Below are 27,831 nucleotides of genomic sequence, written 5' to 3'. Positions count from 1 at the left end.
CCATTCTCCTCACATGCGCATACCATTGTCTCCTTCGTTGCCTTCCCTACCTAACGACATCTTCGATCTCGCATATTTCCCTGATCCTGGCATTTCTGATTCTATCTCGAAGACTCTTGCCTGTTATGCTTCTCAGAGTCTTCATTTCGTCAGAAAAACAAAAAACGCGCTTAGAGTGTCAACTCTAAGCGCGTTTTTTGTGGCAGCGGTGTCTGCTCAGTTTTTATTAATTACTGTAATTGTTATTTCACATTACAAGTTTTATTTCAGAGGCCAAATAAATTAAAGAATGTTTATTTGTTCAACGCTTTTATTAGTAATTTTAATGTACACAGAATATACAATAAATTCATATTACTTTAGTACGTTTCAAAGACTTAAGATACAATATATTTTGTATGGCTTCATGTTTGTCAAGGATTTCATAAACGTCTTATTATGTAAAACATGGTTATATATGTGGATTGTTTTTTTTTTCATTCTAAACACTAGTCTACATTGAAAAAAATTCGAAGCATTTATAAAAAAAAAACAATTGAAGTAATTTAATTAAAAAGTATTTATTAACCTAATATGTACTTGCCATGTTCTGAAGAATACTTTGCAGTGGGTGCGATACCTTGCACTTACTTATTCAATACTTTTTTGACATACAATTTTTAAAAAAATAAATGAAGCATGCAGTCAAATGCAAATTATGTTTATCTTTTAAACATATAAAACAATGTGTATGGGGTATAAAACAATAACCATACTGGTAAGAATTACATTAATAAAAGAAAACAAAAAGTAAATCATCAACTTTCATATTTTAAGCATATTGTAAAAAGCTAACCAAAGAAAAAAAAATATAAATGACTTGACATAACAATAATTATGAAAGGTTAAACACTTGTATTAGACCACTAATTGAATTTTATTTCTCACTAGTTTCGAAAACTACAGATGTTTTTATTGATAGATGATCACTGACTAGTCGTTTAATGCTCTAAATACAAGTGTTTAACTTTTAATAATCAACATGTCATTCCACAAAGTTAATGCCAAATCAATAAACAATATATATTATTACAGAATTTGGGAAACAAATTTACAAAACTTGCAGATTTTCAACAATGAAATGAAGTTTATTAAAAATTAAGTAGATTTCACTGGTTTCATTAATTGATTCGGCAATCACTTTGTGGTAAAATCTATCCATGTTTAAATTAAGTTTTACTTAGCAAATACCGCTATTTCTTAAATCTACTGTGACACGTGTTTCGATGCATTCCACACCATTTTAAAACACCGTAAATACCTTACGATGTTTGAAAATGATGTGGAATGCATCAAAACTTGTGTCACAGTAGATTTAAGAAATAGTGGTATTTACTAAGTAAAATTTCAATTAAAAATGGATAGATTTCACCGAGTCGGTTATTGCAGTAAACTCGTGATATATGTAAAACAAATACATAAATAGCAATGTCTCCCTATACACTGCAGACTGATTGCCTCGGAATGAAGGCACATGGTGCAAAAGGCAGTAATACTCAGGCTTCCATATGTAGGAAACTAATAGTAATGGAATGACAGTCTAGGGCTCAAATTACATATTTAGGAATTGTCCATCTTTGTCTAGCATAAGAATGTTGGGGTTTTCCTTCTCGAATTCTGTGGGTTCCCTGTTGCGCTCGCTGTGGGCCCACTCGCCCGCCGCCCCTCCCCACTCCCCCAGGGCCTCGCCCATCACATCAGGCTGCGCCTTGGCTGTCAACTGCTCCGTCTACAGAATTCATAATGCATTTTAGACAATTCAATTCACAAAATTATTCAAAATACATTACGTCAGCTTCGTAATTAATTTTTAAATATATGACTAGTTTTATCTTTATACAGTTAAATCTTCCCCTCCCGGTGATATATATTTACTACAACTTGACTTTAAAAATGAGAATATCAACAAAGTATAATAGATACGGGCTCAGAATTGTATTCTTCCGTAATATTATTACGTATTACATAAAAGTATTATGAAATAAAGTTATTCATTTGCAGCGATGGAAATAAATAATTTGTGAAGAAATTGGGGATAAAATCAGCAATACACAAACGTTTCTTAGTGTGTGTTCTCGTTTCTCATGCTTTACATATGTATGACATGTCATAGTGTGTTTAGTAGCGTCAGGTCGTTCTCCACAGTGGCCGTGTCACTACGCTAGCTATTGCAGCTACTGGTGATGTATTTTTTTCTCCTTTTCAGAGCTAACATAACAAAATGTTATATATTAACTTCAAATATGATCAATAAAAGCAACATTTAGGAATATTCAAATTTTTCGCGTTTTTAAATCACATTTTCATTTGGTGTACAAAATACATATCATTCAACGCAGAAGTTTTTTAGCACCATAAGTTAAAAGTTAACCTCACGTACAACCGCCTCAGGTTATGAATAAATACTGACAAAAAAATCTTACTTTGCAAACAGAATTGTAGGCAACAAACAAAATTTTGAGTTATGAACTTGAAAACACCTGATTTGCGGATGAGATCCCAGAGAGCAGATGAGATCACCGCGCAAGAACTGAAACAGCTGCGAAATGAGCAAATTAAGACGAAGATTGCAAAACGGGACACTTTAGAGACACACAAAGGAAAGGAGAATGTTTCTAGTTCTTTGATCAAAGAACGGTGTGCAGTTTCATGGAAAAATATGCTCCCGAAATTCTGTGACTTTCCCAATTGCACTTGAGTGTGTATGGGGAATTTTATATTTCAATGTATTGAAGCTTTTTTCTTGCAATCTTCATTATTGAATTTTGCAATAAATAAAAAAAATCTCTCCACTTAAAAATTTTGCAGAGGAACTTTTCTTGATAAAGTAATTTAACATACAATATAAAATCAAAAATATAATAATATTCTGACCTTTTACCTCTCTATCTCTCTGCGCAAATTTTTCAAACATATTGCAATATATCTTCTTCTCTCTCTGAACCTGTTTCTTAATTTCAGATTTGCAAAAAGCCACATGGTTTGCTGCTGCCTAGAAATCGAGATACGTATGTAATAATTAGAGTACAAAATTAATGAAACATTTCACGGAATTAGTAACTAAAATGCATTATTCGTACCTTATTTTCTGGCTCAATCTCTTTTACTCTCATGAAGAGTTCAATAGACTTCTCAAGATCGCCAATCTCCTGCAGAGCGAGACCTTTTCTGAAAAGTCCCTTTACATTGTTAGGTTCAATTTCCAGAGCTTTATTTGCATTCTCTTTTGATTCCAACGGCAGAATCGGCTTACATTTGAGATAGCAAAGTGAGAGGTTTAAATAAGCCGATAAAAGCAGTTCATTTCTTTCCTTCAGACCTTCACCTTCATAACCTTAAGTGAACAAAGAAAAACAATTTAGTAACCAAAAAAAAAACGCCATTCGTAAATACAGAGTGAGGCAGAATAACGGATGATGTTGAAATGACTAAACGTTTAAATAATTTCAATTTATTATGTAAAAAAAAAAAACCAGTTGCCATTACCTATTTTTTTTTTTTAATACAGCTAAATGACCCACTTAAACACAAGCATTGGTCTTGAAATGTTTTACTTAATATTTTGACGTATGTATAATAATTTTGTATATTGGCAGGCTTATTATATACAGCAATATCTTCCTACCAACTACCAAGTTCATCATCACAACACAGCATTTTCGATTGGATTATTAGAAGAGTAGAATTTACTAGGAGGAACCATCGAGAAAAATGTTTTTGTATCCTAAAATCAGAGTCGTGCATTCTATACAGGCAGAAAAGCGTGTGCCTAACCTGGATTACTCTCGTTCCATATAGAAACACGAGCAGTGACTACTATGCCTTATCCTTACTCAACCCTACTGCCTTAGTTACTACCCTGATTAAAATTATGTGCACGCCACTGACTGTATGATGAAAATTAATTTGAAAAACACTGAATATTTTTTTATTATTAATTTAAAAATGGATTGTTATTCTGCCTCTCCCTGAAACAAGAAGATCTTACCAAAATCGGAGACCAAAAAGTCAACGGTTTTTTTATACATCTTAATGGCAAGGGCATATTTTCCAGATTTGAAATAGTTGTTTCCTTTGTCTTTGTAAATTTTCGCTTGAACAGTTCTTTCTTCGCTGTCGAGCGACCAGCTATCTTTCGCCTTCTCGAAACTCTTCAGGGTCACCGTATATTCTACCACGGCGTTTGCGGGAACACCCAATTCTTTATTTCCCTCGGCTTTAAACGCATACTTCGGTTGAATTATCAGCTTGGAAGTTTCCCCCGCTTTGAATTTCTCCAATGCCTTCTCGATACCATCGCAGACTCCCACCTCGCTACCCTCACCGAGGTTGAATTGTAAACTCTTGGTTTCAAATGGGGTTTCGCTGTCGAGCAGTCGGCCAACATATTCCACTGAAAACAAAAACTACTATATTTGTACTGTTGTATCAACATCTTATTTAAACCGACCTTATTTAAATGTTCAAAATTTTGTACACAAATACTGGATTCGAACAACAAGTAATTGTTATAAGATTTTATAAATGTCTCAACAAACAACAATTTTTTTTAAGAAGATAATATCGAGTCTGGGCATTTAAGGGTGAAGAATTGTCAACGATCGGTGTAAGTGATTACGATTGTGATCTATTAAACCAGTCAATGTAGATCGTTAGATCTGTAAATACCCAAACATCCGTATCACCAACTAAATTTATTTGTCTCTTTTGAGACATTTTTTAAAAATTATTTTAACTTCTTCACTTCAAACCCTTTTCGGCACTTGATGGTGCATAAGGCACTGCATCATATAAACGCACTGTTATTTTGATCGTTAACACATGAAGGAAAGGTGATCAGCCCTCTGCATCAGGTACTACTAGTCCAGGGTAATATTGAATAAATATTAGAGTGAAAAATCACTTATATTAATTTGACTCTCCGCTGGGAATCAAACCTGGGACTTTCAGTATGACAGCTGAGCGTACTGACCATTACACTACGGAGGCGGAAATTTAAAAAAAAATTCAACTCAAAGTTACCATCGACAAATGCCCCTTCTGTTGGAGCATCTAGTCCTGTTCCCGGTGTTCCTACAAAACGAATAATTCCTTTGTTTTTCTTTGGACTAAGATCTTCTCCCTCCCAACTGATCACTTCAATCTATAAAAAACAATTTAAATATTATCACAATGTAACATTTGTGTCTATGGTGTATTTGTTGTCAGTGCAGTGGAATATGAATTTTCTGACATTTTCTGATTTTTTGACATAAATAAGCTTGAAATACATAATCACACTTATTTAACCGGATCCACGCGGCTCGCATAACCGTATGTGTTTTGACAAAACATGCCCCATACGCGGCTGACATAAGTGTTTGTGTTTTTACATTGCTCCAAGTTTCGAACCTCAGTTTAACTTAGAGGAATTTTTTAATGGTGTGGATCTTTGGATAAAATAATACGTCAATCCTTGGCCTTATGACATCTGTTGAAATATCTGACTAATAATTTGTAACATCACAAGGATAAATAAAAGAACAGATCCCTGATTTTTCTAGAGGTCGGTAATTAGTCCGCGCCATAATCATGCCCTGCTCTCGACGCTACGCATCTCCAGTGGGTAAGAGTGACACGCGATGCGTGCTTGATTTATTTGTGTTACGATCTTATTTGTTTATTTTATGATATATTTCAAGAATAATGTGACACAAGTGTATGATAGAGTATCAAAAAGGCACAATGAATTCCATTGAACGTTTTTGTTTAGGAAAATAAATCGTTTCTTAACTAAATACATGATAAAAAATGGCGAAATACCGCCGCGCACGGGCGTCTCTTAGGAACAAAGTTAACGCGGTTAAAAGGTTAAATGAATTAAATAGTTTTACTGGCCTCATTTTCATCAGTTATCTGAAATATGCGACGCTTAAGAACCATGCTGTATGTAGATATCTCACCCTCAATAGAAGAGACTGCCAAACCTACAGCAATTTGCTTTTCACAATATAATGTTAACATAACTTACCTCAAATACCAGAATGGAGTTCCCAGGGATAGAACCGGAACCATTTTTTCCATAAGCATACTCAGGGGCACAAGTTATGGTACAAACTTCTCCCTTTTTCATAGTAGCCACGGCGATGTCCCATGCTTTGATCACAGAACCTGAAATGAGAAATAGAAATTACTCACCGGGAATATTATATGTATATAAGACTGTATGTATGTAGTATGTTTTGAAATAAATAAATAAAATAAAATTGTTCACCGTAAATAATCACACGGCTCTCAATCTTCAAGTAACTATAAAGTAAACAACATAATAAATAAGTTATCGTTACCTTTTCCAAGATCAAATTCAAATGGCGAGTTTCTATCCTTACTAGAATCGAACTTTTTTCCATCTGTGAATGTGCCGGTGTAATGCACGGTGACTTTGCAGCCCGTGGTTGGTAAATCAGATCCTACTCCCTCTTTTATGATCGTTTTCAAGACTCCCTTATCTGCAGCGGGAGAGATATCTACACCTTCCCCCGACATTATTATTTAAAATATAGTAAAGTTAAGAACAAAGTATTTTGAGGTTGGATTAGGACCCGCCGACTCACTGCAGTCACACCACGATAGATGACTGAAAATGATAAAATAACAAGAAAACAAACTTGAAGGACGATAGTTTCTTGATCAATCTAAGTTCGAACCGCACGAAAACCGCGAACCAAAATAAGAAAATATCGAAAGAGTAAACAGGAAGACAAACTCTAAAGAACCGCAAAAATATACAGAAAAGTTGCCTGTCAGCGAATACCGAATATTATATATTGATAGATAATTCTAGATTTTATAAAACCAGAAAGTTCTAGATTTTGTCATTTAAGTAGGATCTGTTGTTCAATGCCCAAAAAACGGGGCAGGTAGTTCAAAAAATGATTCGTTTTTTTCAAACAAAACCTGCGGGTTGATCGTGGATTGTAATGCGAGACGAAAGATAATAAATTGTATTGAATTTAAAATAATTTTCTTGCTTCGTTCGTATTTTTTCATTGTGTTTTATATAATGTGTATACCCTCTGAACCTTAGAGGCTTGCACACTTCACGTCAAGGTTTATAAAAAATGTAAATCTCTTTATGGTTTTGCACATACTTTGGGGCAACTTTTAAAAAATAAAACATTGTTTTAACCACTTTCATTTTTGTTCCTTTTTTCTGCAAACAATTTCAACATCTCATTTAAAAATATTGCATTCTAGTAAAAAAGTAAATCCATTTAGACATTTTGGAATTGAATGCATTTAAACAAAAGTAAAAAATGATAATTAAACAATTGAATTTATGTAATGGCCCTATTTGAAATATTTTCCCTATTCCTAGAAATAATAGTACTAAAAATTCTACACCTCTATCCCCTCTTACTTAATTACCCGCTACTTTATCCCGCCTACTCACCTAAAAATGAATATTTCACAGTTCTAAGTTTAGTACAAATCCATCCCTAAAGATGACAAGGTGCTTGTCGAAACCGGGTGGAGAAAAAAGTGCCAAAAAATAAGTGGTTCTCAAAGTAAATCTCTTCCACTATATAATATTTTCATATTTCCAATAGAGTACAGCCTAGTTATGGAAAGAGGTTTAAAAGCAAATGATTTTATCCTCTCTCATGTTGATTACGACTCACCTAAAAGCGATATCCCTGCATTTGAAACATTTGTGTGCTGCATCCTAAGATTTTCCTATTGGTGACTCCATGAGCAAATTCTTCATTTCATTGGTTGTTGTCCATGCGACCTCATCACATATCCAGATTATTAGGACTTCTTCTGGAGATGTGCCCAAAAACTCGAGAATCATCCTTTTGCATAAAATTAAAGTTACGTCTGACTCACTGATAATCAAGGCGTTCACACTCCCGGTTGCCCATGGAATCCATCTGAACACCACATTTTAAGACTTTGTACATCTTTCATTTTAAAGAAAATTTGTAAATCCAATTTCTTAAATTGTACTGATCGTTAAGATCTTGTTGTAATTACTTACATATTTTATACATTCTTTCAAGCACATCTAAAAAAAAAACAAACCTCTCGGAGCCTACGCTATCATATGGATGTTTGGGAGCAGAAATAAATAAGTATAATTGTTTAAAACTTTATTATTATTTCACACATTGTAATCTAAAACTCAAATGTTTGTAAAAAAATGTTTTTCTATTTCACCTGAAATATGTACAAATTATCATAATTTCACATTTGATCAGAAAAGCTATGCAACTTTCTCGATACACATTTTGGAGTACAAAAATGTTATGTACTATGATATCAGTCAATAATAACTTAAATTAAGTGAATATATTACTTTTCTACCTGTAATTAATAAACAAAGAATGGTATGTAGATAAATTTAACATGTCCCTATGTGACAAAAATAATAATAATAAAAATTATTGTACTTTATCAATATCAATCAACTTCAGAATGATAGTCATAAAAAAATGCTTTTTAACTTGATGTACAGAAAATGCAAATAATGTAAAAGAAAAATAATATATTGAAATAATATTCAACAGAATCCATAATTTAAAAATAAATACATTATGCGGCCTGAATTATAATATTTTTCCTTCATTAAAAATAAATAAAGAAAGTTATTTAAAATATACTTCCATTTGTGTTTTAGATACCTATTAATATAAGCAACAACAAAAAATTTCATGCTTACAAACTCACAAACCATTTTAACTGAAGAAATAAAAATGTTCTAAAGCCAACAGGAAAAAAAGTTAACATGAATGGAAAGCATAAAAACAAAGCAGCCAATGTGCTCATAATCTACAGAGATTTTATCAATTAAAACAGACCGCAGCTGCTCGACTTCTAACCAATTCAAATACTGAGATAATAATTTTTCTGTGATAAGGATTTCTTAAGATTGGTCAAATGAAAATCAACTTTAGCTATTGATGTAAATTTTTGGCAGAGCTTCCAGAATGTGATGGTTAAAACACTGTTATGTACATATGAAGAGTATTGTATTGTTACCGTACAATCCAAAACGTAACAATGTGTTGTAAGTTCTAAATACATATGTAAGTGCAAAGTGAAATATCAATAAAACGTGTTGGAATAATATGTGGTAATATCACTTGATGTATTTTTAGCTGTAACACTTTTGTTAAATATTATATGAATATATTTTGTGAATAAGATAATAAGGTTGTTTTAAATGCAGAATAGAAGAGCAAATTGATAAAGGAATCCATACTTGTATTGATATTAAATTGCTCAATGCCAAATCAGGCAAAATAACATGCTAAAGTACGATGAAAAACATAATACATAGGTATTCCGCATTTCTATTTGGTGAAGAATGGTAAATGATGAATGCGGAAAGACTAGCGATGAATGTTGTCACGAGAAACAAATTACTCCTTGCGAGGTTTTCTCTTGCGGATATTGTCTCCTGCTGCTTCTGTCTCAGTTGACTCAGCCTGAACAAAAAATAAATTACATATTTAGCAATTAAAATTAAATAAAGAACAACATAATACATAGAACTTTACTGCAAATGTTGACAATTGTTTTTAACATAAAGGAAAACAGTAAAATATGAAAACTTGTTATCTCATTTGCCCTCAATCTATCATTATCGTTTAATTTTATGCAATTTATAACAAAGGTATCATGTATTTAACATTTTCGGGGAGTAAAGCAATTGGAAAATTTATTAAGCTAAATGATACTGCATTCACATAGATTTTAAGCACATAGGATGGTAATTTAATAGATTAAAGACGAATTTTAACTGGATAAGGGTAGAATGTAGGGGTGAGGATCAGCATAAACTTTATTTTTATATGGGCTTTTCATAACAAGGTAAAATATTAAATTTGACATTATATGCTAGTCCATTTTTGTCATTTTTGTAGTTTGACAATGCCAGAATTGAGCTCTAATAGGTACCTACTAGAGGTAACAAAAGTGTTTTTTTTTAGTTGACTGCTTAGTGTTGCCAACTAGAATCAACTCAAATCTCTCAACTAAGCTCTCATCCACATAAATTTGTGTTCTTGATTAGTTTTTCTTTTATTTGAATTAGCATACTTTATTTGAAATTCAAACTCATTGGTTAAATGTGATGTTCAATGTTTTGTAGAAATTTTGATATAATATTGCAATCATGGCTATATCAAGTGGCTTATTTTTATACCCTTAAAAACGAATTTTACATACAGTTGGTAGAGAGCGAAAGATGGTTAAAAGTGTTCTATTTGCTTACTTTTGGTAAAGCGCGAGAGATGCCAAAAATATCGTAGAGATCGGAATTGGGTTTGCCGTTACTATCGATTAGTATACTGAGAGTCAGATGGCAGACTGAGTATAATTAGGGTTGGGGTTGATGAAAAAACCACCCAACAACAATGTGTTAAGTAGGTGCTTAAATAATTTTTATTTTGCGATTATCTATTAACACGTTGTCGTCGGGACACAGCATTTGCCGTTTTTCGCGGACTGTCGGTCAACTGCGGGACACGGCAAATGCCGTTTTTGTCGACTGTCAGTTATCGGCGGGAAACGGCAATATACGGGTTTGTTATCAGCGAAAAATAAAACGCGTTGAAGGGTAATTTGCTACCTGGGTGCTAGGCAACAGTTTGTCGACATTATTTGAGATGTCTTGTCCGTATTGGCTTGTGTGCCGCTTGTAAAGGCGTCGCCAGAAATCTTTGCGAAAAACATCCGCTATAGGCTAGAGTCTATTGTTCGAAGCGCCCGACTACAATGTGTTAATTTTATAATGTAGGGTGATAGATGCACGCGCAAGCAGCTTATCAGCTAGGAATGTGTGTTGGCAACATATATTTTACCTTAGTTTCAGGTAGAGGTTCCTCGAGGTCCTGTTTTGTACTTGGTTGAGAATCCTCCTCGTCCTGCGAGCCATCCTCATTGTCATTACTGGATTCGTCCTCTTCTTCGGCCTCTGCTTCCCCTCCCTCTGCAGGCACCTGGTCCTCGGTTACCTCATCAGTCTTCTTTTTCTCAGCAGCTTTCTCCATCTCTTCCTTTTCCTAATACATACATACATAGTATACATATTGACATTTATTTAGAATTTTTTTAATTTTTTTTTTTTATATATGTATGTTTAAAAGAAACTCAACAAAGACAATTATAATGGTAACATTAGATAAAAACATTATTTTATAGGAAAACAAAAAGAGTGTTTCGGAAGGAGACAGTGCATTATTTAATTAAATTTGAAAGTATTACAAATATGTATGTAAATAAGCAATCTTATATGACAATGTGAGACTTGTATGAGAACAAAATAAATATACGAGATTTTCACTCTAATATTTATTTAATATCACTCTGGGTTGGTTCCTGGAGCGCACAACTAATCACTATGCTTTTGTGTAATTACTGCATCGATATAATGCAATACCCTATGCAACAATGAGTGTTGATAAGGGTTAAAAGAAATGAAAGAAAGGTTAAGAAAAATATGCCATTCAATTTTGAATGTAAATAAAAATTGAAGTAAGCTAGGTTAGGTGAAAGCATTCCTACTTTTAGCAAAATCTTTTAAAATGGTGTACAATAGCAAGATCTTTAAAGAAAACATTTTGTTAAAGTGGTCCTCTTTTTCAGAATTGAAGTGCGGTAACCCTACATTATGATAAGACAAAATGTTTTAAAATAATCATGAAGGATATTATTTACACCGTTAAAACTATTATAGCCGTTACTATTTATTACTTGTGTTATACAGGTATTAATTATCTAGATCATGGGTTCCCAACCTTTTCAGCAGCCGGGCCAGATTTCAGAAATGACATTTTACACGGGGCCGTAAAACAAAATTTCTTCTATTATTCAAAGCAAATATATATTTTTTATCATATAATCATATAATTTTTTTTGAAGATACAATAAAAATGAGATTCAAAGATATTTATTAAATTAGAGTTAGGCAATACAAAAATTATCAGAAATCTTCTCAGTTCTTCTGTTACTCTTCTTTTCTTTGGTCCAACGTCTTTACTACTTGACGCCATTATGTGGGTCTTGAAATTGTCACGACAGTGAAATACGTCCATATATGGGATATGATACGAACTACGCACGGTGAAATGTTCTTTTGGTGGTTTTATGTACACTTAAAGAAAAAATATGTGAAATACTCCGCGGGCCGCAAATAGACATCTGGCGGGCCGCGGGTTGGCCACCCTGATTTAGAATATACTAAGGAATTAGAAAAATGATAAAGTAAATTATATAAAGCATTCGTTACCTGTGATGGGAAACAGCACATGTATATGAAAAATCCAGTGAACAGGGCAATTATTAGCACATACACTCCCCAAAGCCAGGGTTTCTCTTCGGTTGTCTTAACCAACCAGCTCCAAGCACTATCCTATAGGGATAAATCACACACAATAGTAATCAAGCAAATATAGCACTGCGAACACATACTTCTAATAATACAGCGTGGATATCCAAGGGGGCTACATGTATCAATAGTACTTCTAGCACTTATAATGTGTATACATACATAATCTAAAGGTGGCTGCCAAATTTTGAAAATTAGTTAGACAAAAATTTAAGAAATTGTTTATGCATATTAGCTTTTTGACATATTTTTTTTCTCAATTTCTATATGCCTTTTAATATCAATGGAATTAATTAAATGAAAGTAACCAAGTATTTGATTAATCCATTCATTATTATATTATTTGATTAGTAATCAAAGTTACAAATAATTAATTATTGATCCTTAATTTTATCGCCACAGGCTTGATTTTCATTCGTCTACGAGATGTAAATGCAGGGGAGTGACCGGAGTCATTTCGTTGTAACATAACACATTACGATGCGAGCATTCGTATAGTCAGTACAGCGAGCCGAGCTGCTCGCCACTCGTTCCGAGTACTCCATCCGAAGTCGGATGCTCGCCGCAAATGTTACCTTACGACAAAATGCTCCGGTCAGTCCCCTACTTAACGGTAACTTTTTGTTTATGGAAGAGAGCCATTATTTTTAGTCTATTAATTTCAACAAAAGACGAGTCGATTAACCATTAAGTATATTTCGAAAAACAACCATTTCATAACTAAATAAGTGATATTTTTTTTTTAATATGTAATTATCGCCGAGTAGTTTATAAAAGAAAAAAAGTTTCTTGATTCAACAATTTCAAAAAATCTCTTGCTAGGATTCGAAATATGACAGCCGAGGGGTAAAACAAGAAACACCAGATTTTTGACAAGTTTAACCTCTTTAACTCGTTTACGAAGATACCAAATATAAATGGAGATTGGTATAGAGCAATATACGAAGTAAATTGCCCACCAACCAGGTTTGTAGTTCAGTGCCTTCATTAGTCGACCCCATTGAGAAATCTAATATTGAAAATTAAATAAATGAATTGAAAATTGTTGAATGACTCAAAGATTATTGCATTTTCCGTCGATATCGAGTAACTTACCGAGTCCCGGTCGAGCTTGCTGACTTTAAGGTTGAAGGTTTGCAGAGCCCACGTGCGGGCCGCATCAATGTCATCCGTGATCACAATATTGTCAAATAGAATGGATGGTGACATTGACCAAAGCTCAAAACCAACAGCAGCCTAAAATGAAGTAAAACAATTATAATATTTATTTTAGACGTAGATATATGTATATAACTATGTAGGTTTTAAATGACATTTGGATGATCAGAGCGGACACCGTAGTCACAAAAAATGCGCTAAGAAAGTCAGAAATTAAGAATCTAAGAAGCATATCTGGCAAGACTCTACGAGACAGAATAAAGAACAACAAGGTAAGGAATCATGCGAGATCGAAGATGTCCTTAAGTGGAGAAGGCAACGAATGAGATTATGGTATGCGCATGTGAGGAGAATGGAACCATCTAGACTCCCCCACATTGCACTGTACGGCCAACCCCAAAGATATGGATCGACAGCTGGGAATCGACATTGAGGCTAATCCCTCTTAAAAACAAGTAGAAGGTTTTAGAAAAATATTACAAAATCAGTTTCGCATCAGTTTCGGTGTTAAATTAAAAATGAAAAGATAAATTAATTTAAAAATAAATTATATTATTTAAATATTAATAAATAATCTTACTATCGACGTCATTTTGAATGGATTCTCATCGTGATAAAAATGCGGGTTGGGAATTTTCTTAGGAGCCCATTTCCCTTGGTATTGTGGATTGGGTATAAGGGGTGCCCTCCACACTCCCTGAAAATACAACACATATTACCAACAAATATTAAATAGATGCAGAAATGGAAAGATCATACGAATGAATAAGATTAAGTTGTACTTTGTATTCGGGATTGGAGATGAGGGGGGCGTTCCACTGGCCGCAGCCGGGGGCGCTGGTACACTTGGGGTTCTCTATTAGCGGTGCTTCCCATTCTCCGTCCATCTCCACATCCCAGTCTTCAGGTTTTTCACTGGTAGAATCTATCAATAAAAATTATGAGGGTGATCAATTACACAGATTAATAAGAATACATATATGTATCAGTTGAAAAATAACATTTTTCAACTGATGAAGAAAATTGAAGAGCAATTCATACTTGCAAAAAAGAAAAGGAAAAAAGCATTTATTTTTTATTTTTTTTATGGCTGCCATTAGCTAAGAAAATAATAATATTAAAATGAGTTGAAATAGACAGAGATTATAATTCTATATATCGTAGTTGTACAGGAGAAAGTGACTAACTAACAAAATGTAAAATGTTCAGGAGGGCCATTTAAGTCACTTTTGCTTGGCAACAAGATAAACATCAATGCAGTATATATTATACTTCTAAGTTTAAAATCCTTTGGGATTTTTTCAGGGCAATATTAAGCTAGTAAGATATCAAATAGTCAATGATCACGTTTTTGTAATAAATGCACTTGGTCACCTGTATGACTTCGATATGCAACATATTGCAATTCCTCATCGAAACGGTTTAAGTACACATACCTGGAATCATTTCGGGTTCATCATCCAACCAGCCATCGGGTTTAACCGCTTGAGGATCGAATATCTGCGGCGGAGCCGATTCATCCCAGTCTTCGGGCTTCACTGCCTCTGGATCCGGGATCTTTTGAAGAAGAATAAAAAAAACTATAAATTAACACGATCAAATTAACATCATTTAGTTAACGTAATGAATGATGTAATAATTACCCTTTCCCTATCATCCCAATCAGCGGGCTTCTTATCATAAGGATCATCAATTTTTTCCGGAGGATTGACTGCCGGGGTGAAGTCTTCAAGCAGCGAGCCAGAGTTGATTTCCTTATTATCGAGCAACACGGAGAAAGTATTATCCGGCTTGATAATTAAGGTATACAAGTGTGGGCGCTTATCTTTGAACGGATCTTCTAACCGATCACTAGAAGAAAAACACGTACAAAATAAGATCTGATATAATGTATAGTTTAATGATGCAGTGGAGAAAAGAAAAATAGGGAACGGGATGTATTTGAAATGTGGCCTAGAGACGGATTGCAAGAATCACAAACGTCTACAGCCTCCAGGAATTATCAGTAATCGGAAGACTCAAGGGAAGACGGATAAAGGATTATTTTCTACATTGGAATATTACAAGAAATAACAGTCTTGGGAAGGTGGTAGCAACAGTTAATAAAGGAAAAGTGAGTAAGAGTGTAGTGTTTCACATGACGGATCAATTAGCATGTGACTGTCATGGCAATTTTCAGAATTCGGGCCTAAAAAGCCAATTTCATTTAATAATAATAATAATAAACCATATCCGCTCCCTAGGTGGAGCATATGGAGTCCACAAACTGTCTCCAGGCTTTTCTGTCAGCTGCCAGCTCCCTTGCATCCTCCCAAGTCAGATCCGCGTCCCGAAGTTCTGACGAGAACTGCCGACGAATTGTCAGCAGTGGTCGTCCTGGGCGGCGCGAACCTAATGCCTTGTAAAAGAGGCAAGCTTGATTAAGGCTCTCAGGAGACATGCGGAGTACATGGCCAAGCCAACTGAATCGCCTTTTCTTGACGACAGTTGTGACCAAGATTTGCTGCGTCCTACGCCTTATCTCTTCATTCCTCACAAAGTCAAACCACCGCACGCCTAAAATTCTCCGCAAACACCTGTTCTCAAAGCTTAGTACACGGCTGCTCTGGGCCCTTGTAAGGTGCCATGTTTCACAGCCGTATAAGAGAACAGGAGCAATGCAGGCATTGTATAGGCGGCATTTGGTCTTCACCGAGTATAAATCCGATCTCCAGACAGCCTTCATACTGTTAAATGCGGACCCTGCGAGTCCTAATCGCACTCCCAGTTCCTTTTGAAGGCTGCCATTTTCAGTCGCGTACACTCCCAAGTACTTGAAACTCTCGACCCTTTCGATGCGCTGGTTACTCAACATCAAGGGTTGTTGGGCATCTAGGCATGAGCTGTTGCACAACACATGGGTTTTTGCAACATTTATTGTTAGCCCCATGTGCGTAGAGTACCTATTTACCCTGTCGACGATTAATTGAAGACCCTCGACGGAGTCATCAATTAAAACAGCATCATCTGCGTACTCTAGGTCGCAGAGTTTCCGGGAGGGGGAGATGGTTATACCTCGGTCAGATGGTAATGACTTTCGAAGAATGAAATCCATGAGGATGATAATATTTTTATTAATCATAATTAATAAAAATATTATTTTATTTCTTGATTTTGAATAAATTTTTTATAATTATATTTTCTGTTAATTTATTAATAAATTTTCTATTCATGTAAGCCAGCATTGATTTTTTGTTCTCTTCCCAGAAGCCATCTATTCATATAAGCACTGATATACATACTAGGAATTTTATCATAGCTGCACGAATATGGCATACTTGCCACAGTACAGTACGAGCTAATCCATAGTCGGCGTCCTAGCAAAGACCGCAATCTATGAGTTATCTCGTAGTTGGCAGTCAACATGTTAAATAAAGGAATTTACAGGAACCTCATTAAACGCTTCCCTTAATTTGACTTACGACAAGGAGGAATGGGGGCATATTATACACCTAGCGCCTGACATTCTAGCACTGAGCAAGGCAGACAATAAATAAGAAAATCAATTGAAAATGTGATTTGTTTGACTCACTTCGGTTTCTTGCAGTGTTTCTCTTCGATGGAGCCATTTTTAGGATTTTTGTGCCTAAAAATGAAGTGCAGTTTGTGATCATTGCCGCATTTGTCCGGTCCAAACATTATCGTGTACGGGGTTTTATCATGGAACTGCTTCAAATCGGCGGATTCCTTGCCGGAAGAAATCAGCTTAATATATGATCCTCCACACTCCTGACCTTCCTGGAATAACATAAAACAACCAATATTGAAAAATAAATAAAATTTGAGATTATTTATATATTTTCTTGATTTTTGATTAAGAAGTGTACAAACCTGTAAAGTAACTTCGTATTGAACAACAAGTGGCTTATCACTAAATACAAAAGGCCTACTAAGACGGGCTGATATGGCAGCATGCTTCACTTTGCTCTTGAGTACTAATCCTAAATCACCTTTTAAAATTGGTCTCTCGGGTTGCTCCACCTGAAAAATTATCATTTTTAATTTCAGTTCATTTATGCATCATCCATGATTCAATTAGATTAAGTTAACAGGTTAAACTGGTAGTAAATTTAACCATTTAGGAAGCAAATTCAAAACAATTCAATTTTGTTTATTTAATATTTTCATGGTAAATAGATGGTGATAGGAACTTGCATGTCGTTTTTCCTTGGCTCATGGAACAGGTTATACACATGGTATTAACACATTGTTACGGGAAACACTTAAAAGCGTCTTTTATATGCTGTTGGTAGATAGCGAGAGATGCTTGTAAGCGTTTTGTTTGCTTACTTTTGGTAGAGTGCGAGAGACGCCAACAAACATTGTACAGATCGGAATTGGGTTTGCGGTTACTTCTGATTAGTATATGACCCTAATTAGTGTACTAATTAGAGTCGGGATTGATGAAAAAACAGCCCGACAACAATGTGTTAAGCCTTATTAATTTTCAGATATCCATATAACCTTCTCAGAAAACTATTTGTCCCTATCGAGAATGCCATAATATGTTGATAACAAGTCTCAAAGATTAAATCTGGTATTAGCATTTTTGGTGGTAAAAGCATTTTTCTTTCATAATATAGTATTTTTACTTGGAGGTATGAATAAGAAAAGAGATAATAAAAAAGAGTAATGTATATCAGGTGGTTTAGTTAATTTGCCAAAATTCAGGAACGTGAAGGGTTAATATTTTATTTATCATGTAAAGTGAACTCTTTTAAAATATGTGTAACGTTTTGACTGGATGTAAGCACAAATATTTAAAATATCCTTACCTGCCACTCTCCATCGTACTTCGCAATTTGTTCATCAGCCCCATCTTTCTTCGCTTGAGACATGATCCACCTTCCTTTGACTTTGTCAGCATCATCAAAGTGCTCGGCAAAATAGAATTTAGAAGGGCTCGCTACCGGGCTGGTATAGTCCAGTGGCTCATTATCTCCTACATCCACTTCCTGAGGACAGTAGACAATAAAATTTTCATTTAGTTTCCTTAAATGATAAAAAGCTACAGAAACGGATAACGTAAGTGGAAAGGAAAGTTATCTGTCTCTTTCATTGAATAAGGACAAATCAATTGGCGAACGTTCTAACCAACAAAGACAAAAACTGTTTACAATAATACATAATCTGGTTACAAAAAGTTTTTAAACATGATCTATTTGACTCTTCATTTATATATGTATACTGCAATAGAAAAAAAGAGCTGTTTAATTTAGAAGGGGAGAGATTGGAGACGAATGCTGCCTTTAATGTTACATAAAATCTATTATTTTTAATTCAACTATATTCATATATATATATATATATATATATATTTATATATATATATTTATATTATATTTATATATATATATATATATATATATATATATATATATATATATATATATATATATATATATATATATATATATATATATATATATTATATATATATATATATATATATAAATGCAACGTTTTACGCTTATGTTTTGGGAAACATCTAACAAAAATGTCTCTAAATGGAAATAACAGCATAAGCTCTCTCGCTTTACTGTTTATTTTTTAAATCTTCTCGTATATTCTAACTAATTTGATATGCACAGTATGTGCATTAATTTTGTTACAGTAATAAATAAATCTGTCTTTCCGTGTATAAAAATCAAAGATTCAACTTAGAAACATTTGTATGAATTATGCAAAAGGAAATTATGTATGTTATTCTAAGAGATATATGACCACGCTACTGGAATTATACAGAAGCATTGAACTGTGGAATTGAATATGTTTTGAATCTTTAACATGGCAAAGCTAATGTGGTCTAATACTTGTTGACAGATTATGTAAACTATTACATATTATAATTAGATTATTTGAACGCTTGTTAAAATGGATGTTTCTACAATGTTTAGAACTATGTTAACAAAACACATAACATATTAATAAATTGTTACTCATTTTACATAAAATTCATACTCATTTAAATATAAACCAATACCTTTTTTAAAATGTTAGTCATCTATATTGCCAATCTAAGTAATACATAAATGTGTCTTAAGACGTTTTGTTACTGTAAGTTTTAGAATTCTAGTGGCATCTGAAAATGATCCGAATGTACCAACCAACAAGTTTAGGAATTCTAGTGGCATCTAAAAATGATCTGAATGTACCAACAAGTTTAGGAATTCTAGTGGCATCTAAAAATGATCCGAATATACTGACAAGTTTTAGAATTCTAGTGGCATCTAAAAATTATCTGGATATACTGACAAGTTTTAGAATTCTAGTGGCATCTAAAAATGATCCGAATATGCCGACTATTTCCCGGCAGAACATTATAAATGGCAATAAGATGAAGATATTTTTAAACCATATTTTTATTAATATTAAGATTTTTTGAGTAGGCAGAATTTATGTAGAAATGTTATAAAATTAGGTTGTTATAGGCAAGTGCTGCAGAAAACAAGACTTACTTCTGAGACTACACCATCATCGAAGTCATCGTCATCTTGTGCATTGACAAAAATTTCATCTAGGTAAGACACCAAGAAAAGGCTACATACACCCAACAATAAGTAGTTAGGCTTCATCTGAAAGGAATTGGAAATAAGTTAGTGCATTAAAAGTAAAGGAATTTCAAATATGTTAGTGCATCAAAGTATAAGGAATGTCAAAGATGAAGATAGTTTAGGTTTCAAATATATATTATTTAACGAAGCGTTTGCTGCTATACGATAAAAACATATAATTCACTGTTAAAAGAAATCCTACTGTTTTTTGAAATTTCTAGTTGAAAATAAAATACGTACCGTGTTCAAAACAAAGATTTTTGTTAGTGAAATGTGCTAATGATACGAGAGATTATAAAAAGTACAAGGATTGCTCTTACCAGTGAAAATGAGTAATTTTTCTTTCTTTAGTTACATTTCTTTGGAGGATTGGCAAAGTTATACTTTGCTAATAAATTTTTGCTAGTAGACGTGTAAAAAATGGTTATTGGAAAAATATATATAAATACAAAGCGCTGTAAAAGTGATAAGCAAAATATTATCAAAAATACAAAACAAAAGAATGTTTCTATATAAATGTGAAAAAACTGAATTTAGTGGGTTGATATTTCTCAAGTTACATTTGAATCATACCATTAATTCAGATATATTTCAGTAATAATGGAAACTACCAATTTTAGTGAAACAAGGTTACGGTGATATTAAAGAGATAAACTTTACGTTATAACCGAATATGTGTGATGTAAAAGTGGAAAAAATTTCACTTAAATAAATCTGTAAATGTTTCACTAATCAATACGGTATATAATTAAATGGAATGCATCAGCACATTGATTAGGTTCAAAGCTATTGAAAAAAAGATACCATAAGTAATGTTCCTTACAGCCCTCAGATATGCTCCCCGCACAGTAAAAACATTGTTAGAAAGTAAAAACATTTTTAACGACAACAGAGTCGAATACTGAAAGCAAATCCATCCGAAAAATCATTTTCGGATGAATTTGCTAAGTAGAATTCGGAGATTTTCATTCAAATTAGAAAGTTGTAGATTTTAGCAGGATTCCTTAATTCTAATGAATACATAATGATATATCTAAGATGGCACTATTCTCATAGTTGGTTTGATAGTTTCACTAAAGTAAATGGTATTAACTATTTGCAAAACAAACTTGATAATTTATCATAAAATTTGTGTGACAAGTATTAAAAATTTAAAGGGTGTGAAATTAACACTTTTAAAGGTAACAAATTAAAGGGATGTCTTACTTTCAGCCAGTGAAGAGGAAATGTGGCTCAGTATAAAGGTATTAGTTATCTAGTTCCGAGTGATGAAACTAATAATTTAAAACCGTAATGTACATCCTGCTTTCGTGGGACTAATACCCTTTAATTGAATTAGGATACCGTGAAACCCGACCTTGCCGGTAAAACATGTGCAGTTGAAGACAAAGAAATTTAATTTTAAAAACAAGTCATCGACATATACATGCGCAATATTAATTTAGCATTACAGAGAACAAAATCAAGTGTGTATTTTTTTTAATGCGTTTCGAAACCAGAAAAAAAGAATAAAGAGAAAAATGATATTATGACTGTATATACGCTTATGACGATGGAAAAATGACCATATATACAAATTGTGATATTTATTGTAAGTAATGAAAAGAAAATTCTAGTAAATAGGTGAAAATTTACAGAAATTGTCATACCTTCGCACCCTAACCAGCCCACGATTTTTCTAAGCGGTCAAAAATTTCACCCAATCATCAACAAACAGTTGTCATAGAAGATGTTGCCAGCCGTCGAAATTAAAATAGCGAAATGTTAAGTCACTTAACCTGAAATCAAAATAAATATATTTCAATTTGTTCCAAGTATACTTTTCACCTAACTTATAGTTGAAAATATACGACTCTTAACAAAATATTATTTTTTACTTTCAGAAGATCATTTTAGAATATTATCGATGTATAATCGAACTTTAGAGACATTAACTACTATCCCCGGTACGTAAATTCCCGAATGGATTTTATGTAAAAAAAATAAATGTACGTATTTGATCGTCATTGGTTGCTTGATACCAGAGACAAGGAAATGAAAATATCACCAATATTTAAAAACGGAAAATATTCACTTTATAAAATTTCATTATTTATTTTATATGCGTTTAGAATGACCAAAAATATATTTCAATGCATGCAAATAAGGTTTTCTATGCGCCTGGTCATATTTTAACAATTGGTCAGTTTTTATCAGCACTAATTAATTTAATTTGATTTTCCCTGCAAAATCGCTTGTAGCTCAAAAACAAGAGCGATTCGAAGTTTTTTATGCACGTTAAATAAAAAAACATTGAGGTTTTTATAACAAATAAAGTGAATTAAAAATAAAAATGGAATGGAAAGTATTCAATATAAAGTAAAATAATATTTTTTAGGTCTTGGCATTTTGTTCGAGTGATTTTATGCAAACAGCGTATTTTTGGTACCTATTTTTTTTGTTAGTGATGTTGATCTTTCCACGATAGATATCTAATGTTTTATTAAAAAAATATTTTTACAAATTGGTAAAATATATTTTGTTTCTTGTATTACAAATAAATCATGATTATAATTACTACAGGGTCGATCCCAATGAAAGGATAAACGATAAACGATAAATAAATAGTTAAGATAAATTTAACATTACTTTTACGTTTTTACTTCTTATAAATAAGGCATTTAAATAAAATTGGTTATCGATATGTGTTGATATTATTATTATTATTTGACGTTAAAATTAACTTAATGAATAATTATTTTTGAATAAATATAAGTTAATTTCTAATTTTTACTTAAACTTCTTCTAACATTAAAGTTATCTACACTACGTATTTAACACTCTATCACTTTGTTGTAATTCTACCCCAGGTGCGTATATTATTTACATACCTATTATAAACAAACGAGTAAATCGGTAGAGGAGGGATTGAATATTCGTTAGATTGTGGTTATAAAGAAAAGTATATTTTGTTGACAAACTTTTTAACGCAAGGGAGATTTTTTTGTCGCTAATAGTTGTCCGCCTCCGTAGTGTAATGGTCAGCATGCTCGGCTACCGTTCTGGAGGTCCCGGTTTCGATTCCCAGGGGGGGGGGGTCATATAAATATAAGTGATTTTTTCACGCTAATATTTATTCAATATTACTCTGAACTGGTACCTGAAGCGGTAGGCTGATCACCTTTCCTTCGTGTGTTAACGATCAAGATAACACTGTGTTTATATAATGCAGTGCCCTATGCACCATTGGGTTGCGGATAAGGGTTTGAATTGAAAAGTGTTCAAGACGATGACCAAAAAAATATTCAATGTAAATAACATGTTTATATGTAATATTAAATTGCGGTGATTGTACTTACTAACTCGATTGGATTGGAAGGGTTAAATTTGAAATGCAAATTTAAATACAACCCATCCGCTGAATCCTTATATAAGAATATTCATCTTAGCAACATTTTGAAATGAAGTAATAAGCAAATCTCTTGGTTTACAACTTTTGCATATTCCCACAAAACTCGTCTAATTCAACACATTGCCAGTATATAAGGTTATGTAGATCGTCTGAATTTCCCAAAGGAGAAATATACGGACACTCGATACTTTTAGATAATCAGATTGATGCTGGCAACGAAATATGCTAGCATCAACTAGGTAGGTAGGTACGTAATAAATATAAAATTATGTACATGATTCAGGCTTTTATGGTGAGCTAGAAAAACTCTACATTCATTAAGATAGATAATGTTATGAAGGATGAGAGGTATTCATTAAAAAATATAATATAATCAATCAAAATTAACGAACATTCTAGCGGCATATCCTCTAAATTTAAATATATGGTAAGTGGGAAATTAATTATATTGAGGTATGTATTATATTATTACATAATACTTTTTCGATAGTAAATATGAGTATTATAAGTTTATTTCCCAATTGATTTTTATTTTACGCAAATTTTTTTTTTAAGGTTTAAAGTGAAAATATTAAATTATTCACACTATAAAAATATAAAAAGGAAAATAAATAAAAACGCATTTTTATTGTTCTATAAAATGTAAGTGCCTAATCCTATTTCAATGTACGACATATTAATTTTTTACTCTGTTTTGGTCCACAATGTCCATAATGCGATTAGATTCCATACAGATGTCAATGATTTAACTATGTACGTATTGTATATAAATAACAATCATTGCTGGGCATTTTTTCTATGCCCATAGTTTTTAAACAAAAATTATTGTCCATCTGTAAAATTGGAAAAACCAACACCTAAAACGACCTAAAACGTTGTAAGTAAAGTCAAAGTTAACTTTACTACGATGCGAAAACGTTAACTTCCGTAAGGAATCACAGCGTTGGACTCGGTTCCCAACGAGATGCACAGAGAACCAGAAAAAAGTTCATTATTTCAATTTACTTACCAAATTACTCTGGCCAACAATGATTTTGTAACTGAAATTTTGATGACTGATTTGGACCAAGTTAATCGTTCTTATTCAAAGTCTGTATGGTGACAAGCTTGTATCACGTCAAGTTTTGATGTTATAGTCATATTTTTGTTTGTATGGACCCCATACGTTGAAACTGCAATAGTGGTTGGTATCTAGACATCTTAGTCTAAGGTCTAAGGGATTCAAAAAAAGTATTGATAATTATGGAGTAACAGTGGAAATATATTAACTTATGTATTAATATTAAATACGATAGCATTATATGTTTATATATATTTATACATAAATAATGGGTCAATATCAAAATGAAAAATATCCATAACTAAAAAAATCTGATGTGCTACATTTTTTTTGCTTTCGTTTCTGAATTCAGCTATGCAAAGTGCATAAAGATCAGGTATGTTCATCCCAGTTACAAAATAAAAGCTGTAAATTGTTGGCCAGTGTTATTTTCCTCATCATGAACTCACTGAACAGTACAGTTATGTTTTGAGAGTTAATTAGTATAATACAAACATGCAGAGTAATCTGACTTCCCACTACTTGACATTAAATGACCATAGTGTAAATTTAGCAATATTTGCCTTAACTCAATCGGGAATTCAATTGACAACCTCACATATAGTAAACTAAAGTCCTCACCACTTCGCTACGGAGTCAGAAAAATAATATTTAAGTAAAAGATAAAAATAAAATATGCAAGTTGTAATATTATTTATTAATTCGGTATTAAATTTGTGGAATAAGATGTTGATTATTAAAAAAATAACACTATCTATTACTCTCTTAACATACCTGAATTTTTTTCTCTCTCGTTAGTTTTACTTTTTACTTGTAAATGAAGACATCTATTTTTCGAAACTAGTCGTGTGGGATGAAATAAAACTCATTATGTGGTATTATACAAGTGTTAATTTATTTTTAAAATTATGCATGTTGTTACTAGAACACAAAAAAGGGTTTTTTGAAGTGCCAATATTGATTTTATGTCATTTATAATTTGTTAAAATTTTCTTGCATACGCTGTAACAGTACGACTTTTAACTTTCTCAAGTAAAATGTTCACATTTACTGGTTTTAAAAATATTTAAATTTAATAATTCTAGTTAATATACACAATATTTCTCATAGATTTGAGGTAGGTATTTATACATGTGTATATAATTATATAACATACACTATGCAGAAACAATATTATTAACGTGTCAAGATAAGGTATTTTTATTAAAATGCACTAGGGTTTTGGAATACTTAAGTTAGTCCGTGTCAAATGTAGGTCAAAGACTTTATTAAAATTTGATTGACATTTCCTGATTTTTTAAGATAAGAAAGTGTTGCATAATAAGTAGATTATATAACGTTAAATAAAAGTAATAGCTCTTAATAATCACATCAAATTGTCAAGTAAGTATTTAATATAAAAGAAAAACAAGTTTCAAACCGTGAATTCAATTATTACCTAATTTTAATTTAAAATTTTGCTAAAATTATTTATAAAAAAAAAAACAGATCTAAGTACCATCATCCTTTAAATGTTAAACTTATATAGTACCTACATGTTTGCTAACTTTTTCATTTTCATCTTTTTGATTTTTGTTTTCTGTTAAAATCCAATATTTGTCTCAATACTATTAATCTAATTTTATTTCTGATATCTATTGTATTCTTGCCACTGCCCTTTTATTATAACCTAAAATAAAATGTTTGCCCATTAAAGGTAAACATTTTATTTTAGGTTAACGACCTGCCTTTGTGGGATCTTTTTTATATTAATATATTTTTTTGTACTTATGTATTATAATCTATTGTGAAATGCAAAAGAATTTAAAACAAAAATAGAAAAATATATAAATTAAGCTTCACAAAGATAAATATATATAACCATATCCGCTCCCTAGGTGGAGCATATGGAGTCCACAAACTGTCTCCAGGCTTTTCTGTCGGCTGCCAGCTCCCTTGCATCCTCCCAAGTCAGATCCGCGTCCCGAAGTTCTGACGAGATAAATTAAATATATAAAATTATTTTCGAGTGTTTTTAGTGGCCCTATTTACAATGTAAAACTAGCTTATTTCTTACCTAGCTATCTACAGTCCTACTCTGATTAAAGTTGTTAGATTCCATTATTAGAGCGAAGCAGGAAATGTTGTGTGGCTGTTATGAACGCAATTACGTTTTAGAGGAATAGTCATCAAATCCGTTTTGTCATTGTTCCTCAATAGAGATGGCCTTAGTGATATTTCAAATGTTATACGTGTTATATCATAACAAACTAAATATTAAACTAAAATCATTCAATTGTGTCCCTGTTTTGTATTTGATGATTTAATCACACCTTTCCTTAGTATCCTGTTAACATTAAAAATATATGCAAATGAAAGGAAAATAAGAGAAATTGTTTAAAGTTAATATACGAGTATATATACATATTACATACACACACACACACACACACATATATATATATATATATATATATATATATATATATATATATATATATATATATATATATATATATATATATATATATATATATATATATATATATATATATATATATATATATATATATATATATATATATATATATATATATATATAGTTTCAAATTCAAATTATTTGTGTATATGTCATTAAACAATCACCAACATGTGTTTTTGCGTAAAAAAATTGTTTCAAAGATTTCAATTTATTTGTAGTAGAATGGGTTCGAACCTAGAAACTCCAACTCATACTCCAAGATACTTCCCACGGGACCACCACCCGGGTAAAGAAAGTTCTGAATGAGATCTTATAAATCTAAATAGTTTTCATGTTAAATTGTACTCGTATTTATGACAAAATATGCAGTTTTTAATCTGGTTTTTGCAGTCCAGTGTGATCATTCTAAAAATATGTTTTCTGCCAAATTTTGATGAAAAAAAAATTAACTCTCTCATTTTCCGTTTCAGCGTAGCCAATAATACTAACACAGTCAGTTGTTGATTTGAATTCGTATGATTGATGACATTGAGTCGTCATGTAAAAAGCAGAGTTCATCACATCAATTAATCAATTTGCATGGTAATAATGATACAGCCTTGTTCAATTGTATTTTCCCGCCAGGTAGCGAAACCTAATTACGGCATTTATCAAAATTGAACAACATATTGTAAATATAAACTGACAATGATAGAAATTATATTTAAAGTTTTAAATTAATACCCATGAAATATGAATGTCAGATTTTATAACCAT

At 32.3% G+C, this 27,831-nt stretch overlaps 2 protein-coding genes across 4 annotated transcripts; both read right to left on the bottom strand.

The window, feature by feature from the left end:
* Window positions 1–292: 292 nt before the first annotated feature.
* On the bottom strand, window positions 293–6,847 carry LOC148308377 (peptidyl-prolyl cis-trans isomerase FKBP4-like). Of its 2 annotated transcripts, none has more exons than XM_088261836.1 (7): window positions 6,366–6,847; window positions 6,050–6,189; window positions 5,062–5,182; window positions 4,028–4,432; window positions 3,120–3,373; window positions 2,914–3,031; window positions 293–1,768 (listed from the first exon to the last, which is right to left on the bottom strand). In XM_088261836.1, exons 1-7 carry the CDS (start codon window positions 6,562–6,564, stop codon window positions 1,737–1,739), a joined length of 1,269 nt encoding a protein of 422 aa, XP_088117962.1. In that variant the 5' UTR covers window positions 6,565–6,847; the 3' UTR covers window positions 293–1,736. The 2 variants fall into 2 exon arrangements, with proteins under 2 accessions (XP_088117962.1, XP_088117961.1); XM_088261835.1 differs by having other exon boundaries at window positions 2,921–3,031.
* A 1,311-nt stretch (window positions 6,848–8,158) lies between these two features.
* On the bottom strand, window positions 8,159–21,851 carry LOC148308376 (calnexin-like). Of its 2 annotated transcripts, none has more exons than XM_088261829.1 (13): window positions 21,813–21,851; window positions 20,068–20,184; window positions 18,385–18,564; window positions 17,441–17,590; window positions 17,142–17,347; window positions 15,214–15,421; window positions 15,007–15,127; window positions 14,353–14,495; window positions 14,151–14,267; window positions 13,508–13,648; window positions 12,314–12,436; window positions 10,887–11,087; window positions 8,159–9,509 (listed from the first exon to the last, which is right to left on the bottom strand). In XM_088261829.1, exons 2-13 carry the CDS (start codon window positions 20,182–20,184, stop codon window positions 9,444–9,446), a joined length of 1,773 nt encoding a protein of 590 aa, XP_088117955.1. In that variant the 5' UTR covers window positions 21,813–21,851; the 3' UTR covers window positions 8,159–9,443. The 2 variants fall into 2 exon arrangements, with proteins under 2 accessions (XP_088117955.1, XP_088117957.1); XM_088261831.1 differs by lacking the exon at window positions 21,813–21,851 and adding an exon at window positions 21,370–21,550.
* Window positions 21,852–27,831: the final 5,980 nt, after the last annotated feature.

The sequence above is a fragment of the Brachycentrus maculatus genome, unplaced genomic scaffold (genome assembly GCF_059751285.1).
Source record: "Brachycentrus maculatus isolate JH-2025_06_01 unplaced genomic scaffold, ASM5975128v1 h1tg000167l, whole genome shotgun sequence".
Lineage (NCBI taxonomy): Eukaryota > Metazoa > Arthropoda > Insecta > Trichoptera > Brachycentridae > Brachycentrus > Brachycentrus maculatus.
Note: the sequence above shows the minus strand (reverse complement) of the source record. Positions and strands in the feature narration are given on the sequence as shown.

Excerpts from the sequence above, each read along its gene's own strand:
- LOC148308377 (XM_088261835.1), bottom strand. The coding sequence starts at position 6,564 with ATGTCGGGGGAAGGTGTAGATATCTCTCCCGCTGCAGATAAGGGAGTC. Across the intron at positions 3,374-4,027 it reads CTTTTTGGTCTCCGATTTTG|GTTATGAAGGTGAAGGTCTG; the intron begins GTAAGATCTTCT and ends TGTTCACTTAAG. Across the intron at positions 3,032-3,119 it reads AGATTGAGCCAGAAAATAAG|GCAGCAGCAAACCATGTGGC; the intron begins GTACGAATAATG and ends CTCGATTTCTAG.
- LOC148308376 (XM_088261829.1), bottom strand. The coding sequence starts at position 20,184 with ATGAAGCCTAACTACTTATTGTTGGGTGTATGTAGCCTTTTCTTGGTG. Across the intron at positions 18,565-20,067 it reads ATGATGGTGTAGTCTCAGAA|GAAGTGGATGTAGGAGATAA; the intron begins GTAAGTCTTGTT and ends TACTGTCCTCAG. Across the intron at positions 12,437-13,507 it reads GCAAGCTCGACCGGGACTCG|GATAGTGCTTGGAGCTGGTT; the intron begins GTAAGTTACTCG and ends TTATCCCTATAG.